The sequence below is a fragment of the Cibotium barometz genome, chromosome 19 (genome assembly GCF_041138505.1).
Source record: "Cibotium barometz isolate CiBa-2024 chromosome 19, ASM4113850v1, whole genome shotgun sequence".
NCBI lineage: Eukaryota > Viridiplantae > Streptophyta > Polypodiopsida > Cyatheales > Cibotiaceae > Cibotium > Cibotium barometz.
In genome coordinates this window covers 51,591,383-51,609,443 of record NC_141064.1, presented here as the reverse complement: position 1 = coordinate 51,609,443, position 18,061 = coordinate 51,591,383, and the positions used below count along the sequence as shown (strand labels likewise).

The following is an 18,061-nucleotide window of genomic DNA, read 5'->3' as shown; positions in this document are numbered from 1 at the left end:
GCACGGAGTATGTGGTAAGGGTTATGGTATACAAGGATTATGGTATACATGTCTATGGATTCCTGGACTTCTTTTCTAGGGATTTGGGTGCCCGTGTCTAGCATATCTTCCATGGAATTCTTGCCCATTTATTTTGGGACATGATTTTGATATTGGTATTATGAAAACTTATTTAGTCTCACCCATTTCTTTGAGACATGGATTCTTCAATTATATTGGATTTTTGAGACCGTCTCATCTCCTCCACTTGATGGGACATGATTATATCTTGAATATATGGCTTGAAGCTTAAAGTTGCGGACAACTTTTAAGAAGCTCGGGAGGATGTCACCAGCCTGGACATTTCCCACTATGAAAGGGGTCTGGTGGACTCCAGGATGTCTAAATATTTGGAAAGTACAAGCTTTGGGAATGGGAGATTATCCTAGAATACAAAGGACCACACTCCTAAAATTTAGGAGAGTTGCTATTTTTTGCCCAACTCCGATGGAAATTCTGTTCACGTCATTACATCTAGAACTGAGCAGATACCAAGAGTTGGCAAAGTGCCTATGATAGAATGTCTGCTAGTTGGGATATTTTTAGAGGTAAACATTATGGGAGAACCCATCTCTTAGATTGAGACATGTGGCAAGAAAGTGGATCAAAGTGAGATAAGTAGCCTCACACTTGTCAGAAAATGGATCAAAGTGAGACAAGTGGCCTCACACTTGTCACTCCAGCTATCGTGTGGCTCTCCACTTGTCATCATAGCCTTCTCTTTCCATTTTCACTTATGGGAGCCCCGAATCTATAAATTGGAGCCCTCTCTCTTCATTAAGAGAAGTCTCTCTTGCTGCACACTAGCCTCTACCACCGTTACAGGCTACCCTAATGATGACTACTCTCTTTCTCTCTCTCTTGAACGCTGCCTGTGAAGAATACCGGCTGTTGGGGACTGTTTTGGAGGTTTCCATCACGAATAAATACTTCAGGCAAGGGTAATTAATCATTTATTATGATTTCTAGCCATTGTACTTGTTGTACCAGTCCTTGTACCTACTATACCAGCCACTGTACTGGCTGTATCAGTCCTTGTACTTGTTGTACCCATTGTACCAACCATTGTACCTATTGTACCAGCCACTGTACTTGTTGTACTAGCATTTGTACTTGTACTAGCCACTATACCTGCTGTACCGGCTGAATGGAGAGTTGTACTTGTTGTACCAACTCTATTGCATGAAGACCCGTGGTTTTTGGGGAAGAATCAGTACCCACATGAAGGTATATGGATTATATTGTTGGTTCAGCATTTCTACAGCCTGTGTTCCGGCTCGGTTGCCTCGTGTTGGGCTGTGTTATGGCATTTGTATATGGATAATCCGGCATCTCCCATGGGGAGGGTAAGGCCCTCAAAGCTTGTACATGATATTATTCTCCTTGGGTAATAAAATACTCCAAGGGGGGGTCGGCCCATTCCGGCCTCTATGCGGTGTCACACGTGCAAGCTCCACTTTCAGCATTTGTGGATGTTTTGTCCAGCTTTTATGTTTCATGCAAAGTGATGATGGATATATGTTAAGGCTGTGGCCATGTTTAAATGTTTTAATATGCATTGATGGTATCAACAAGTGTGTCAAAGGTCCTAGTCCCCCGGGCACCCGCCGCGAGTTACAGTTCCTTAATCTCGTTGTTGAATACCCGCATAGATATCAACTTTCCAGTTGGTTTATTAAGTTCCTTCATGCAAACACCTGTGAAATCCCATTGGTATGGTGCCCTTAGCATCAGGAGATATCTTCAGGGTACTCCGGATCACGGCATCTTCTTTGGCCAGGTTGATGATAGAGGACAAAATCAAATCAATTTATATGGATTTAGTGATTCTGATTGAGCAGGTGATCCAGACACCAAGAGATCTACAACAAGATGGTGTTTCACTCTTGGATCCGGAGCTATTTCATGTGGTAGTAAGAAGCAACCTGTTGTTGCGCTGTCTTCAACAGAGGCAGAGTATAGAGCAGCTTGTTCAGCTACCTATAAGGCGATTTGGTTGCGGCATTTACTTGGGGAGATTGGGTTTCTCCCGAAGAATCCTACCATCATCAAATGCGACAACCAGATTTGGCGATTACACGGAATCCCATTTTTCATGCAAGGACCAAGAACATTGAGATCCAGTACCATTTTGTACCGGAGAAGATTGAGATCGACCTGGCCTACTGTTCGACAACAGACAATGCTGCAGACTTGTTAACAAGCCTCTTCCTCACCCTTCTATTGCCTCACACTCTAGCTCCTTAGGCTTTGTTCCACACCCAAGATCTGAGAGGGGGTGTTAGCATGACTTTCATCATTTTCATCTCCTGTGTTGTGAGAGTAGGAAGATGGCCGACTCTTGAGCTGTCCGCCTAGCCTATTTATAAGCACTGCCCCCCATCATTCTGATACATCAGTTTTGAGTGTTTTCCACGCCTGCCTTCTCCACACAGAGCCCACTCCCTGCCTCACGCAGTTGTATTCAACTTCTGAAGTTATTCATCAGTATTTTCTCTCCGATTTGTCTCATAGGCCGAGTTCGGTCTTTTGGAAGACGTTAATAAAATCTTTCTTTCTTTCTTTCTCTCTCACTCTCTCTCTCAGTTCCAGCGTTTCACTTCTTTTCTGCATATCTGTTTCCGCTGCCCTCTGACAAGTGTATCCCACAAGTGCATGGTGTGAGCGTGCCGCATACAGGCCTATTCAGCCTGCTCAAATGTCCCTATATACAGGAGGGCAGGGGTCCATATCAAGACATCTCAAACCCAATTTGCAAGCAGTTTTCTCTCAGCCCTGTGGACCAGTCAGAGGAAGAAAAACGCAAGCTTGACCAGGGCGACCAGGTCAGAACAGAAGCATCCAGCCATGCTAAAGCAGATGCAAGCTTCTGTGGCCCCAAAAGGCACCTGCAGCAACAATACTGGGCAGCCTACAGACCATTAACGCAAGCATCAAAGGTGACTTCTCAGTGAGAATCCCTCACTTCAGTCCATTCTCTGTTTAAGGCAGATTTGTCCTTCATGTACTTCATTCACTTGCAGCAATATAATAAGCAAATACACCAGCAACGGTGGTGGGGGGCCTTCAGGGGCTAGTATTGTGTACTTTGCAAAGCTTCCTGTCTTCTTTCTCTATCTCTTCCAAAAATTCCTCCAAAAACAGTAAAATCAGCAAAATCAGCATGCCTCAACCTTCATTAAAGAGCTTCATGTAACACGGGGAGTGTTAAATATCAATGCTCCACCCACAGTCATAAATGCACAGTTTGTTTTGCTCTACATAGAATAGCCCCATTCATAAAGAGTAACCAATTAGAAGTATGGAACATAGATCCCAGTTTAGATATCAAACAGATATCAAGTCAATGATCCAACGGCAAGCCAACAGCTCTGGGAAGTGTGGCACCTACAGCCAAGCACCAAATGTGAGGCAAGACAAGTTTGGTAGCACACAAGCTGTGCATATCAGCAGCATACGGGCAGGGTTGGCATGAACTCAAAAGTTGTTCTCAGGACCGAGTTCAAGCTATAGACTATCAATGAGGAACTCATCATAAAAAAGCTTATGCAACCAATACTTTACCTGTGACTTGAGGGTCTGCGCCGTCTGCGCACCTATATTAATAGTATCTTCAACAACCTGTGAGACCAAATTGGATAGCTGGAATTACAATTCTGACACGCTTCATGAGTTTAGCATCAAAAATAGGCAACTTCCAACCATGAAGACAAAAGTTTCTGCTCTTTATGCTAAAAAAGGGTGTACCTTCTTTGATCTTTCAATTGCCTGATCAGTTTCATCCATTGTTTTTTTGCCAGTGTCAATCAGCTCCTGGTTTGTCATTGCTGCAAGCATACAACCATATTTAGTAAGAGTGAAGGCTCCATGGGAGAGTTTGAAGTCTCTATATAGAATCTAAAATCCATGGCATGCACAGCATCGTTCATCTGAGATGAGTATGCATATTTAATCTAAATTACACATGTCACACCATGTCCTTAATCTCTTCTCAAAAATATCGTGTCTAGCCATGTACCTACAAAACGTGAAGAGCAAGAGGTAAAAAACCTTACTTGAGGCCATCCGCACATTTTCATCAACCAGAGGTTCTCCCCCTACTCCATCCAAAAGCTCTGCTTTCTTGTTGCCAATAGCACTTGTATACCTGGTGCATAACAAAAAAACCTTATGCCCAGTAACAATTACCACGCTTAAGACTACCTGCATATATGTGCTTACAGAAAAAATCTGTCAATTTTTGTTAAGGCAGGGTAAGCTAGGCTTCCACCTACGTTTTTCGCAACGCCACATAAGAGTTGAGTTCTTTTATCTGCCGAAATAAGCAAACAGCCAGTACAGAACTCAGATGCTAAGACAAAAATATGACAGTCAAAATGAAACCAATACATAAAGAGAAACTGACTATGCCACACTTACCAAAGATTGCTTTCTTTCATTGAGCTGCTTGTTTATGGCTGGGGTATAGTTCGACTCTTCTTCTTTGATCTCTCGGTCAAAATCCTTGATGAGCCTACGCATGAAAAAAGGGAATACCTCATTTGGCATCAAGCAATCTAGACACTTCTTGAGATGTAGAAAAGGTGCCAAGTGTTTTGATTGTATGTAGACAGATTATCAGTCATGGAGCTGGGTTACCATGCATGTGAACATGAAAACCAGTATCAAGAAGTGCATGAGTGCATTCAATCATATTTAGTGTCTTTATGGACCTTCAAAAGCTACTGTCTACGTTTAAGAAGGCTCCACAATCTCTAGTTGGGCAAGTTAGGTTAATAATGATGGGCTGATAGCAGCAGTTTCAGGGCTGCACCTGCAACCAAGTTTGGGCTCAGGTTTGGCCAATAAATTTGAGGAGAACAAGAAAAGTTGCTGACTGCAGAGTCCAATATTTTAGCTGATCGGATGCAATACCAGAGCTGATCAGCCCCCTGGGTCCTCAACTCCTTCTGTACATACACTCTGAATCATTCATTCCTTTTTGGTGCAATACAGAGCATGCCATGCCAAAAGAACCGCCCTTATCGGACATCCCTCTTCGTATATCAGATATCTTATATTACTATGCAAAAACTGAGCACCAGAACTAGGCCAGGTAATCCACTAGTCCAACTGATCGATCAGTCATAACAAAATACAAAAAAGCACGATATGAAATTACATTCTATCAATGAGGAGCTTGCCCTTGTTTCTTATCCTTAAAAACAGCCTCCAAACTGCTAAATGATGTCAATAAAACAGCATTCCCAAGTTTCTCCACAATCTGGCAGTCTCCCATGTATGAGCACTCAAGAGTTCAGCACACTCTCTCTCTCTCTCTCTCTCTCACCTTATTTGGGATGTACGTGGATGAGGTTTCAGACTATGTAGAGCGGGAGGGTGACAGAGGAGCACAGCTAGCAGGGACATGGATTCCGATGTTATTGTATGCTGATGATATTGTGCTGATCTCAGATTCTCCAGAGGGGATGCAGCGTCATTTGGATGCATTGCACACGTTTGCACACGACAGTGGATTGTCTGTTAACCTTGGTAAAACCAAGGTGATGGTGTTTAACACCACAGCACAGTGGGTTAGGAGGTCAGTACCCACCTTTATATATGGTCTGGAGATAGTGGAGTATACAGATGCATATACTTACCTTGGTGTGGTTTTTAGTGGCCCACTATTTTCCTTGAGGAGAGCAGCGGAGACCAGATTGACCAGAGCTTATGTAGCATTGGGGAGACTAGAGAGGATGTGTTCGTAGGTTCAGTTTCAGGAACCTCGAACAAAGCTTTGGCTCTTTGACACTTTGGTCACTTCAGCCATGCTGTATGGAGTGGAGATATGGGGACCCTTAGTGGATCACCACAGCCGAGCTGGTAGCACTGATGGATGGAGACGTATGGAGAGGCCGTTGGTTTCTATAAATTCCCGGATGATTAGGGCCAAGGCCTCCGTACCACATGATATTATCCGTGCAGAGATGGCTGCCCCCCCATTGATAGTAGAGGCACTCACTCGATCAATCTCCTTTATACATAGCACTTGGGCTCTCCCTAGAGACAGATATGCTCGCTTAGCCCTGGAGTCTTCACCACAGTTGGCATCACAGGGAGACGGATCATGTTGGCATCACAGGGAGATGGATCATGTTGGTATGCACAGATGACAGCTTGGTTCCAGCTGCATGGCTTTAGTATGGACAGGCTACCTCCATTTCAGTACTCCCTGGATGCACCCTCCCTCTCTCTCACACGGGCAGAGATTACCAGACTTATTAGGCAAGACTTGATTCAGCTGGACACTAGGACATGGATACAGCCGACACACGAGCTTGGTACGAAGATGGCTTTCTATAGAGATCATCTTCTCCAACTCACGCAAGATGGGTTTGTGATTCGACCCAGCTACATGGATACTCATCTTTCTCATGGGGTACGGTGTGCTATTGGTCAGATGCGCACATCCTCACACCAGCTAGAGATTGAGACTGGCAGATTCAAAGGAGTACCAACTGAGGCCAGGATTTGTCAGCTGTGCTAGATGGAGCCAGAGACAGAGTTACATTACATATGTCACTGTCCAGTATATTATGAGATACGAGGCCGTTTTCACTGCCTGTTTAGAGAGGGTTTCGGACCACTTTCTAGAGTCATGAGATACCAGGATCAGAGATGCCTCGGATTATACTTGCTGGAGCTTCGTAGACATAGAGGGGGTCTCTTGAGAGGGAGGGGATCAGAGAGGGAGAGACACCTACAGAGGCATATTACAGACTTCTTTCGACCAGATATTGAGCAGTCAGGCCAGCAGGCATTGCAGCTAGCCCCAGAGTATAGCCGCACCAGAGGTACACTGATTGATCGGGCTATAGAGCTGGGGTAGTCCAGGCGCCCCAAGATGAGAGGCCCATCTCGACACCGGCGGAGACTACAACAAAGGATCAGGACCATACTAGCACGGCATGGGAGACGTCCAGTCAGAGTATTCACCATGGAGGACATTGAGGATATCCGCCATCGACCGATGAGAGACATCTTTGGATAGTGATGCGTATGATGCTTACCTTTGTTGCTGGAGTTTTCCTCCCAGATGTTATCCATTAGGAGCTCCTAGTACCGTACTTTTCCTCATAGTTGTTTCAGTTTTAGTTAGTTGTTTAGTTGTTTTTAGCTTTTCTTATACAGACATTGTATCAGATCCACCAATTGTTGTAACCTTTTTGGTCTCATAGGTCATTTTGGCCTTCTGAAGACGCTAATCTCTCTCTCTCTCTCTCTCTCTCTCTCTCTCTCTCTCTCAGGTCTACATGTACCTTTTCTTTTTTTTTCCCGAGAAAAGATCCTTTCATTAGTTATATAAAAACGCCCGTAGGGCTACAAAAGATCTCTCCTGCTCATAAGAAAACAGAGCAGTGAACAAAGCAAGGCAGCCCGGGAGACTCTCCCTAGGTGCTGCAAAATACAAGCATCAATACAAAGGACTGAGGGACTAAATCATACAATAGGAGGGGGGAAAAGCCAAACAGGTGGCCTGTAATGCCAACGGGGGGATCCCGTGTGTAAGGTATAGAAGGGGCCGCTGCGCCAGGTGGCGCCGCAAGATCGCCTCATCCGAGTCGCCCCGGATGCGGTCAAACTGTCCTCGCAGGGTGTGGATCAACTCCTGCCAAATCCCCCGTACAGTCTCTGCTGGTGGCTCCAGTCTCCCCTCAAAGGCCCTGAAACACCGGGCCCTCCAGGTGAACCAGATGGTGAGGCTGCGGAGGAGCTCCCATCGTAAATCCCTCTCCTGTGTCCAGCTGGCGGACGAGAAATCCGGTGCCGGAACCAGGCGAGGCTGGCCCCTAATAAATCTGATGCCCTGACTGCCCTGCTCCATCTCATAGCCCATAGCAGGCCCTGACGAAGTCGACCAAGCTGCGGCACCCCACGTAAACATACCCTCTGGAGAGAGGGGGGCCAGAATACGCAACATCCGCAGCCAAATCTGCTGCGCCTGAGGGCAATCCCAAAGGCAATGCCTCTGTGTCTCCATAGGGTGGCCGCATCGGACGCAGGCCGCCGGAAGACCGCTGTAAACAAGCCAAGTGCCAACTGCTGAGCCCCTGTGGGCGACCAACCACTGAAAAGTCGAGATCCTACGGGCCTGTCGACTAGCCCAGAGCCGAGCCCAAAAATCCTCCAGGAACTCCTGTGAGAGTCCCTGTGCCCTGCTGCCGCTGGAGAGACCGTCCTCCTCGCCGTCAAAATATGCCGCCCTAGCCGAACAGTATACTGGAAAAAGGTGATCTCTGTGGCCTCAAGGGATGCATAAGGATCATGCCACTCGTACTCCCCGGGGTCCCACTGTACCGGGCCAAGGGGCGCGCTGCATATGCCCATATGCGCCAATCCGGGACCACATCAGCAGGGTCGGGGTCAATATGCCACTTCCGAGAAGCGGCGGCCACTACCCGAATCCTCTGAAAGGTGCACTCTGCAACCAAAGGCGACTCCACCTCCACTCTCTGGAGTCTGCCCTCATCCTGAATCTCATAGTAGAGGCAACTGCCATCCTCAGTGCAAGCTCTGACAGTAATCAGGATCTCTAACTGTGTAAAGGCTCCCATCCACCGTGGGGCCACTGGCTCGAGAGGCGTGAACCACTCCTCTGTGAGTGCCTCCTGAATATCATCCCTCATAATCAACCCCCCTCTGAAGTGACTCAGCCTCTCCACCTGGATCTCCTCTGGTAGACTGCAGAAGGCCTGCCAGTCTCCAAAACTACGAGCTGGGCCTGCCGCTAAAGGCCCCCAGGCTAGCCGAGGCCGAGAACCCAGCATATGACCCTGCTTTGTGCGAACCGCTGGGCTCCAGATGAGCGGCTGTCTGGCCCGCTCCTCAACACAAGAAGGAGGTCGCTGAGAGAGCCCCGGTCTCAACAGCTCCCAAGCTCTCAGGATGCTCAAAGCAAATCTGTCCTCCCATCCTCTACTGAGGCCTGTCCTCCTCATCTCTATGAAGATCCAGCGAATCTCTAGTGCCCAAGTGCCCCCTGCTGGGGGAGCCCGAGCCTGCAGCCGCTGCAAGAGGAGCTCTTTCCACGGCTCTGCGCCTGGAAGCAGCCCCCGAACAATAAGCTTCCCCAGTAAGGCTCTACTCTGATCGACTGGATCTATAATGCCCAAGCCTCCCTGAGCCAGCGGAAGTGTAATAACTGCCCATGCAACCTTTGCCCGGGCTGGCTGACCGTCCCGCCCAGACCAAAGAAAGTTCCATGATCAGCCTCTGTACCTGGCTGATACAAGAGCTCGAGAAGATCCAGCAAGACGTAATGTACCACATGGTCGCTAACAGCACCTGATTTGCCACCACCACCCTCCCAGCCAAGGATAGTCGAGCTGTACTCCAATACAAAAGCTTCTTCCGAATGCTCAGAAGAAGCGGGGCAATCTGCTGCTCAGGTGACAAATCTAGTCCAATCTGGCATCCCAAATACCGCACTGCTGTGCCAGGAGGAATCCATCTAAAACCGGGGTCCGGGCTCCATGCCGGAGTGGGAGCGCTGCTGATCCAAAAGGCCACTGTCTTGCGCCAATTGATCAATGCTCCCGAAGCTGCACTAAAAACCTGGAGCGACTGCTCTGCCCGAAGAAGATTGGCCTCTTGACCATGCAAAAATAAGCCCCTGTCGTCAGCAAACTCAGCATCGAGCAGGTCCTCCCCCCGGACTGGGAGCTGGAGTCCTCTCAAACCAACCTCCTCTGCCGTCAAATACATGCTCATAGCCTCCGCAAAGAAGAGAAAAAGAAAAGGGGCGAGGGGACACCCCTGCCGGACTGATCTGGTCAGCTCAAAACTCGGCCCCCGTCCTCCTGCAATCAACACCTGGCTACGAGCTGTGGAATACAGAGCCGCCACCCCTCTAATCCAGCCTGGCTCAAAGCCCAGACGAAGCATAGTGCCCTCTAAGAAACTCCAATCAACTCTATCGTATGCCTTCTCAAAATCGAGAAGCATCACGACCAAGTCCTCACCAAGAAATCTAGCTCGGGCCGTCGCCTCCCAGAAAGTAAAGATGTTGTCAAGGATACTGAAACCGGCCTCTGATAGAAACCAGAGTGCGGTAGACTAGCAGTCACCCGTCGACTTGTAGTCTAGATGTGAAAACAAAACAGATTGGAGCTAGAGTGCCCAAATATGAAAACAAAGCGATACCTGTTGGCCCCAAAGCTTTGGCGCTTCTTGCCGTATTTCTTTATTCAATTCCAAAAATATGAATGGCTGAGTACAACAAAAATCAGCCAAGAGATTACACCTGTATGTCCAATCTGACGGCCCACAATACCTCTTAGCACAGAGGATCTATGCACACAGATCTGTGTCTCAAAATAACACACTGTGCCTCCCTCTAATCAGCCAAGACCACTAAGCAGGGCAGCCATGTGCATACATCTGGCATAACTCAAGTGCATGATACAACATCTCAGCTCATACATACATGTACTCTCCAAACTCTGTCTCAACCCTTGTCAATCTGCCATACCCCTCCTCTCACAAGGGGCCAGATAACTCATATCTGCAACAGACATCAAGCAGTAGAAAGAGAGATAGATGAACAGATAAGGAGCTTACCGAAATCAGCTCGTGAAACAGCACTGGAGGAAGCAACGGTACCAATCTGTACTTGCAGGCACTTGTTTCCACAACCCTGATTCACACACGTGTTTGTACTTGACTGTACCCTCCTCCTTGTGTTCACTTCTATGCTGTCTATGAATGTACAGATCTGAAAAAACAGCCCCGTACCCGTCTGTACTACCTCGGGATACGTGCCAAGAGTTGTACTTGCAAGCGCTGCCTGCAACCAGCACCTGTGCTCGCCTGAATCTGCGTAGCCAGGTCTGTCCAGCACCTGTCCAACGCCGCCTGCAGCAGTACTTGCTGTACCTGACTGTCCGTACACTGTACGGCAGTCGTACAGTGTTGTACCTGCTGTGTACTTGTCTGCACAGCCTGTACAGAGCCTGTGCGCAGCCTGTCCAGCAGGGAGATAGACCCACAGCAGTTCCTGAGTGTAGCGTGGATCAAGAAAGAACCTGCAGCTTGTCCGTACAAGGCTGTACGGCTGGTTTGCACAGAGAAAACAGCAGCAAAACAGTCTTCAGCAGCCACCTCCTCCTTCTCAGCTTTTCCACGCTTGAGAACATGCAAGGATGCTCCACGACTCCTTTTCCCAAAAGGTAGAGAGAGGGGAAGGAGAGAGAAGCGCTCACTCCAAAAGTGGAGTGGCCTCCTCCCCATAAAAATCCTAGGGCCCCAAACTTAAAAAGTCCCTAGGGGCCACTAAGGCCTAGGGGCAACTTTAATAAACATTAAAGTTTAATGTTCTAGTTCCCCCCTTCACACCTAGGGATGTCCACACATCTCTAACTCTGTCCGGGCACCCCCCATGTGAATCATTCAATATTTTGACTCAGCAACCACCATGCCCACACTTGTGCTGTTCCATTTTCACAGGGCCATGACATACCCCCCTCTTGAAAAATGGCAAGCGTCCTCGATTGCATTCTGGTGATGCATCAAAATATCCAAAGTGAAATATACAATATGGCAAGATCAGCGTCCCAATCTCTCTAAGCCATGCACATGTATCAACATTCACTGCTAACCAATGGCGTAGTAATAGTCCAACTTGTATACCACTGTGAACCATACATATCCAGAAAATCCCATGTGACTAGTACACATATATCATAGAAGTCCCATAAACAGATGTACTGTCAGCCTCAGTACCTTCGGGTGAGATAAAAACTGCACCAAGCGACCTCTAGATGTCATCTGAGCCTGTTTGTATCAAGGGAGTGGAGGTGCTACCCCCCTCTTGAGCATCAGGTAATGCTCCAGACCCATGCTCTGTTGAACCTGAATGAGCCACAATAAGAGTCGGCTCTAACTCAAAGGCATCGAGATAAAGCTGCAAAACCTGAGGTGAATCTGTTAAGTCACCTTCCTCCATCCACTTCGCATCCATCGGTGAATAGTTCGTGAACTTCACAAGATAGCGACGGGAAACTTTACCTCGTACCTTCCTTTCTTTATGTGCCAGTATCTGCTCTGGAATCAGAACCTCATCAAGTTCCTCAACTTCCGGCTGAGCCTCATCTGATACATCCTCAGGCACATCCCCACGGAAAGGTCTAAGAAGACTCACGTGAAAAGCATTGTGAATCCTCCAGTGATCTGGTAACTTCAAACGATAGGTTACCTCACCAATCTTTTCCAAAACCTGAAAAGGCCCATAATATCGCATGCTCAACTTAGGGAATAAGCGCTCTTTACCCTTCATCTTCTTGAGTCTAGCCTTTTCAAAGCGCAAAAGAGCCCAATCACCCAATGCAAACTGTAAATCACGTCTGTGAGACGGTCTGTGGCTTTCTTTTGCTTCTACTGAGTTTTCTGGAGTGCCAACTTAACCCTCCGATAAGCGTCATCCAAACTCTCCACATACTCATTAGCCTCAAAGATCTTATCCTTTGTATGCAAAATGGGTGGAACCTTCTTCCCTCCTTCCACAATCTCAAAAGGCGCCTTGCCTGTCGAGGTATGTACAGTGTTGTTATAGGCAAACTCCACCAAAGGAAGATACTTTTCCCATTGTTGCTTGTGCTCTGACACATAACACTTGAGAAGATCCAATACTGTAGAGTTAGCCTCTTCTGACTGACCATCTGTCTGCGGATGAAATGACGATGAAAACTTGAGAGTTGTACCCATGTTGTCAAACAACCCTCTCCAGAACAAACTCGTCATCCGTGGATCACGGTCACTAATGATAGACGTAGGCAAGCCATGATACTTGAAGATGTTCGCCATGAACAACTTCACCATATGATCCACTTTGATCGTCTTACGCACGGGAATGAAATGAGCCTGCTTACTGAACCTGCATATGATAGTCCAGATGCCATCATTTCCCGTTTGTGTCCGTGGAAGATCAAATATAAAATCCATGGCAATGCTCTCCCAAGGTCTATCTGGAATAGGTAAAGGCTGTAATAACCCTGGTGTCTTTTGACGGTCAAACTTTACCTTCTGACATACGATGCATTGCCTCACAAAGGCATCAACATCTCTTCTCAAGGTTGGCCAATAAAAGAAAGTCTCCACTGCTTTGACCGTGGCGTCAATACCTCTATGACCTGCATACGGTGGAGCATGACTTTCAATCATAACCTTGAGTCGCAATGGCCTGGTAACACACAGTCTGCCATGCATCAATAAAAACCCATCTCTGAGAGTATAGTGCTCATGCCGCTGACCCTTAGATATCTGATCATACAACCTTTCAAAGTCCTCATCATGGGCATACTGCTCTTTCATTTCATCAAGCTCATGATGATAAGCAAGTGAAACTGCAGAGACCTGTGGTTTGCGTGACAAAGCATCTGCCACTACATTCTTTTTGCCTTCCACATGCACAATCTGGAAGTGAAACATTGACAAAAAGTTTGCCCAAGTCTGCGTGAGGAAATAACGCAAGGTCTGATGATCTGTCTGCACAGTGAAATCAGCCCCAAACAAGTAGTGTTTCCATGTAGAAAGAGCATGAATTACAGCCAACATCTCTTTCTCATAAACCTGTAAATGCTTCTCAGCATCTTGCAAAACTCTACTCTCATAGGCTATGACATGTCCCTCTTGCATGAGAACTGCACCAATGCTACTTCCACATGCATCACACTGGACAACAAAAGCCTTTCGGAGGTCCGGTAACACCAATACTGGGTCCGAAGTAAGCTTTTCTTTGAGCTTTTTGAATGCTGTAATTTCCCGATCAGTCCATCTAAACTCCGCAATCCTAGAAAACTGCGTCCATCATGCACGGTCCTCAAAGCTGGCCAATTAAGTATTGCTTCCACCTTTGCTGGATCCATACGGACTCCATGCGCAGACACAATATGCCCCAAGAAATGTATCTCCTGCAAAAAGAACTCACTCTTCTTGCCATTAACCACCAACTTATGGTTTCTGAGTTCTGCAAACACAATGGCCAAATGCCTTCTATGCTCTTCCTCAGTTTGTGAATGCACAATCATATCATCAAAGAATGTGCCCACAAACTCTCTCTATGAGGCCTGAAAATCCTGTCCATCATTCTGTTAAATGTGGCAGGCGCATTTGTCAAACCAAAGGGCCTAACCAAGAACTCATACAACCCAAACGTGGTTCGGAATGCTGTCTTATGCACATCCTCGGGTCTAATTCGTATCTGATGATACCCGCTTTTCAAGTCAATGCGACTAAAGACTGTGGAGCCTTGTAAGCGGTCCAAGATGTCATCAATCCTCGGTATGGGGAATCGATTCTTGATGGTATTCTTGTTCAGCGCCCTGTAATCAATACACATGCGCCAAGAACCATCCTTCTTCTGCACTAAGAGCACAGGTGAGCAAAAGGGTGATGAGCTAGGCTGTATCAACCCTTTATTCAAAAGCTCCTGTACCTGCCTCATAATCTCTTCTTGTTGGGCTGCACTAACACGGTACGGTGGTCTATTCGGTGGAGTACTACCAGGAATCAAATCAATGGCATGATCTTCTGGCCTCTCAGGAGGAAGTTCTCCTGGCAATGACTCGGAAAAACAGTCTTGAAACCCACATAAGAAATCAGTCCTGTCCTTATCTAACATAGACAAATTAGACTTAGACTCATCATCCTGTGCATCCTTTACATAAATCAAGTACGCGGAAAGATGCTTTTTCATTACTGATGAAATCGCCGAAGCGGATACAATAGGAACAGATTCCCCTTTGAGTTTTACATTCAATACATGTTCTTTCCCTCTATGAGTCAGAGTGATTTTCCTATTGTAAGTATCCACCACCGCATGTACCCTGTGGCACCATGGCATCCGCAACAGAACATCACAGCCATCAAGTGGCATGATAAAGAACTCTTCGCTGTCCACATAACCCTGCAAATGAAGCCGAAGCTTCCCAATAATAGGAGTAATAGGTTCTGCATACCCTGGACAAGCCATATTAGCCTCATGTAACGGCCCCATCTCCTCTGCGCGAATCCCCAATCGGCCAGCCAAATCTGGTGAAATGAAGTTGGCTCGAGCACCTGTGTCAAAGAAGATCAAGGCATTCTGATCTCTCACTTTGCCCCGTGCCCTGCACAACTCTGTAGCTTCACCACCTGGCTGTTCCCCCACAAGATCAAGAACTAAGCCTGCAGAAGGTTTTTGTTTCTTTGGCTTGGGCTCTCCTTTATTGTCACAGTCCTTTTGGGACTTTCTTTTGGGACAATTGAATGACATATGCCCCTCTTCAGTACAGTAAAAACACTTATGAGCATCTCTCAAAACCTGTCTTTCCTCAGAAGTCCTCTTGGGCATTGGCAACTTCTTATACTTTGTCTCAGTAGACCCTTTAGCATCACGAGAATGCCCATATTTTTCAGCTTTCTTGCTCAATTTCTTACTGCCTTTAAACCCAGATGAACCACCTTAGCTGTCATAGCATTTTCAATCATCTGTGACATGTTCGTTACTCTTGTCTTTATACAATAATCTCGTACCTCTTTAGGCAGTCCACAACAATACTTCTCTACCTGCTCAGATAATGGCACCGCACGATAAGAAGTCACTGGGAGTAAAGCTTCCCAAAACTTCTTGTTATAATCCTCCAAACTATCACACTTTGAAGCATCCAATTTGTCACGTGCACACCAGTCAGGTGTACAGTGACATGGCATCATTCTAGCATTATTAGCATCGTCACGCATCATCAGATATTTTACAGGCATTTAAGGCATTTTTTAGGCATTATTGGGACAGCCGACTAGCATTAATGGTATTTTTATGGGAGATATGCACTGGCCGACTGCAGCCCATCTGGCCGACCAGCAGCCCTCACCCATATATATTCAGGCGCCTTTGCATTCAGTCATCAAGGGCTCATCAGTGAAGCGCATCCTCATTTGGATCATCTGGCGTTTCAGCATATCACCATCAGCAGCAGTTACAGTAACGCATCAGCATCAGCCCTCATCTCAGCAGCATTCAGTTAACGCATCATCATCAGCAACAGCATAGTCAGCAAACGCATCATCAGTTCAGCCATCATCATCAGCAAACGCAGTCAGTTCAGCCCAATAGGTCTGCGTTTCATCATCCCATCAGCATTCAGCATCTATTCCAAAGCCTCCCTTCCGCGTTTCCTTCCCAGGAGACAAGGGAAAGAGTGGACAGCAGTTCATCCCGCATATTCAGCATATAGGCAGCATATTCAGCAGTACAGATCCATTTGGATCTCATTGTAACATCATTCATTCATCTAATATAGCTGCATTGCATTGACACATATCTCTTTGTCTCTTAAACATCATTAAGTGCAGTTAAGTCAGGCTAAGGTTGTGATTACTACGGTCATAAGCTCTCACATGTCACATTGGTATCAGAGCGTTACAGGGTAACCAGCCTTAGAGCATGTTCAATTCATCAGTCATTCAGTCAGACATCATGTTAATCGCTTCCGCACAGTTAAACCCAGTTCTCAAAATTTTGCAAGCCACCCTTAGGGATTTTCCCTTAGGTCTGCATCAGTAACCCATCCATCTGCATTCTTGCACAGCATATAGGGTTGCACATGGCTTGCATAGCAGTTATCTTAGCAGTCATCTTAGCAGTCAGTCTTGCATACATGTTGCCCATGAACTCTCAGGGAAGAATGACATCCATCATCAAAGGAGGACATAAGTTTGGACTTCAACTGGCAGCAGCAGGGGGTTTCTCTTCCACAGAAGACGGAAGTTTGCTCCAACATCGCCTCAGGAGGTTCCGAGCTTCAGGTACGACGGAGATGGTAGGTGAAAGGTTTCCAGAGGCAGGTCAAGGGTGACTCAGGTATTTGACATTCAGTTCCCGCAGTACATAGAGTCTTGGCTCAAAGGATTTCACTCCTGCAGATGGCCTCAGTCCCAGCAGAAGACAGAAGGGGGCAGTGGTTCGGAGGAGAAGGATCACAGAGGAGTCGAAGGTTGCCAGGTATCCACCCAGCAACAGTTTAGCAGCGGGGAATGTCACGTGCACACCAGTCAGGTGTACAGTGACATGGCATCATTCTAGCATTATTAGCATCATCAGGCATCATCAGATATTTTACAGGCATTTAAGGCATTTTTTAGGCATTATTGGGACAGCCGACTAGCATTAATGGTATTTTTATGGGAGATATGCACTGGCCGACTGCAGCCCATCTGGCCGACCAGCAGCCCTCACCCATATATATTCAGGCGCCTTTGCATTCAGTCATCAAGGGCTCATCAGTGAAGCGCATCCTCATCTGGATCATCTGGCGTTTCAGCATATCACCATCAGCAGCAGTTACAGTAACGCATCAGCATCAGCCCTCATCTCAGCAGCATTCAGTTAACACATCATCATCAGCAACAGCATAGTCAGCAAACGCATCATCAGTTCAGCCATCATCATCAGCAAACGCAGTCAGTTCAGCCCAACAGGTCTGCGTTTCATCATCCCATCAGCATTCAGCATCTGTTCCAAAGCCTCCCTTTAGCGTTTCCTTCCCAGGAGACAAGGGAAAGAGTGGACAGCAGTTCATCCCGCATATTCAGCATATAGGCAGCATATTCAGCAGTACAGATCCATTTGGATCTCATTGTAACATCATTCATTCATCTAATATAGCTGCATTGCATTGACACATATCTGTTTGTCTCTTAAACATCATTAAGTGCAGTTAAGTCAGGCTAAGGTTGTGATTACTACGGTCATAAGCTCCCACATGTCACACAATTTGTGCCATGCGGTCATAACATCCACCTCAAATGTAGATGTGAGCCATACGGAAGAGAAAACCTGTTTGAATTGGACCCATGTGGTGGGTGCTATGCCCTGCAAAAGAAGAGTAGACCACCACTGCAAAGCATTGCCCTTGAGAAAAGTGGCAGCTTTCCTCACCTTAGAGGACTCTGTGTAATTCCCACCAGAAAAAGCAGCATCAAACTGCTGTAAAAAGGTAAGTGC

At 46.8% G+C, this 18,061-nt stretch overlaps 1 protein-coding gene across 2 annotated transcripts in view; it reads right to left on the bottom strand.

The window, feature by feature from the left end:
* Nucleotides 1-18,061, bottom strand: part of LOC147628719 (putative plant SNARE 13) — an 88,465-nt gene that overhangs the window by 19,713 nt on the left and 50,691 nt on the right. For both annotated transcript variants that reach the window (XM_086813957.1, XM_086813958.1), the window contains exons 3-7: nt 4,459-4,552; nt 4,314-4,351; nt 4,095-4,186; nt 3,787-3,866; nt 3,604-3,660 (exon numbers count right to left, since the gene is read on the bottom strand). In XM_086813957.1, the coding sequence (XP_086670083.1) occupies nt 3,604-3,660; nt 3,787-3,866; nt 4,095-4,186; nt 4,314-4,351; nt 4,459-4,552 (361 nt within the window). The remainder of the gene's footprint in view (nt 1-3,603; nt 3,661-3,786; nt 3,867-4,094; nt 4,187-4,313; nt 4,352-4,458; nt 4,553-18,061) is intronic.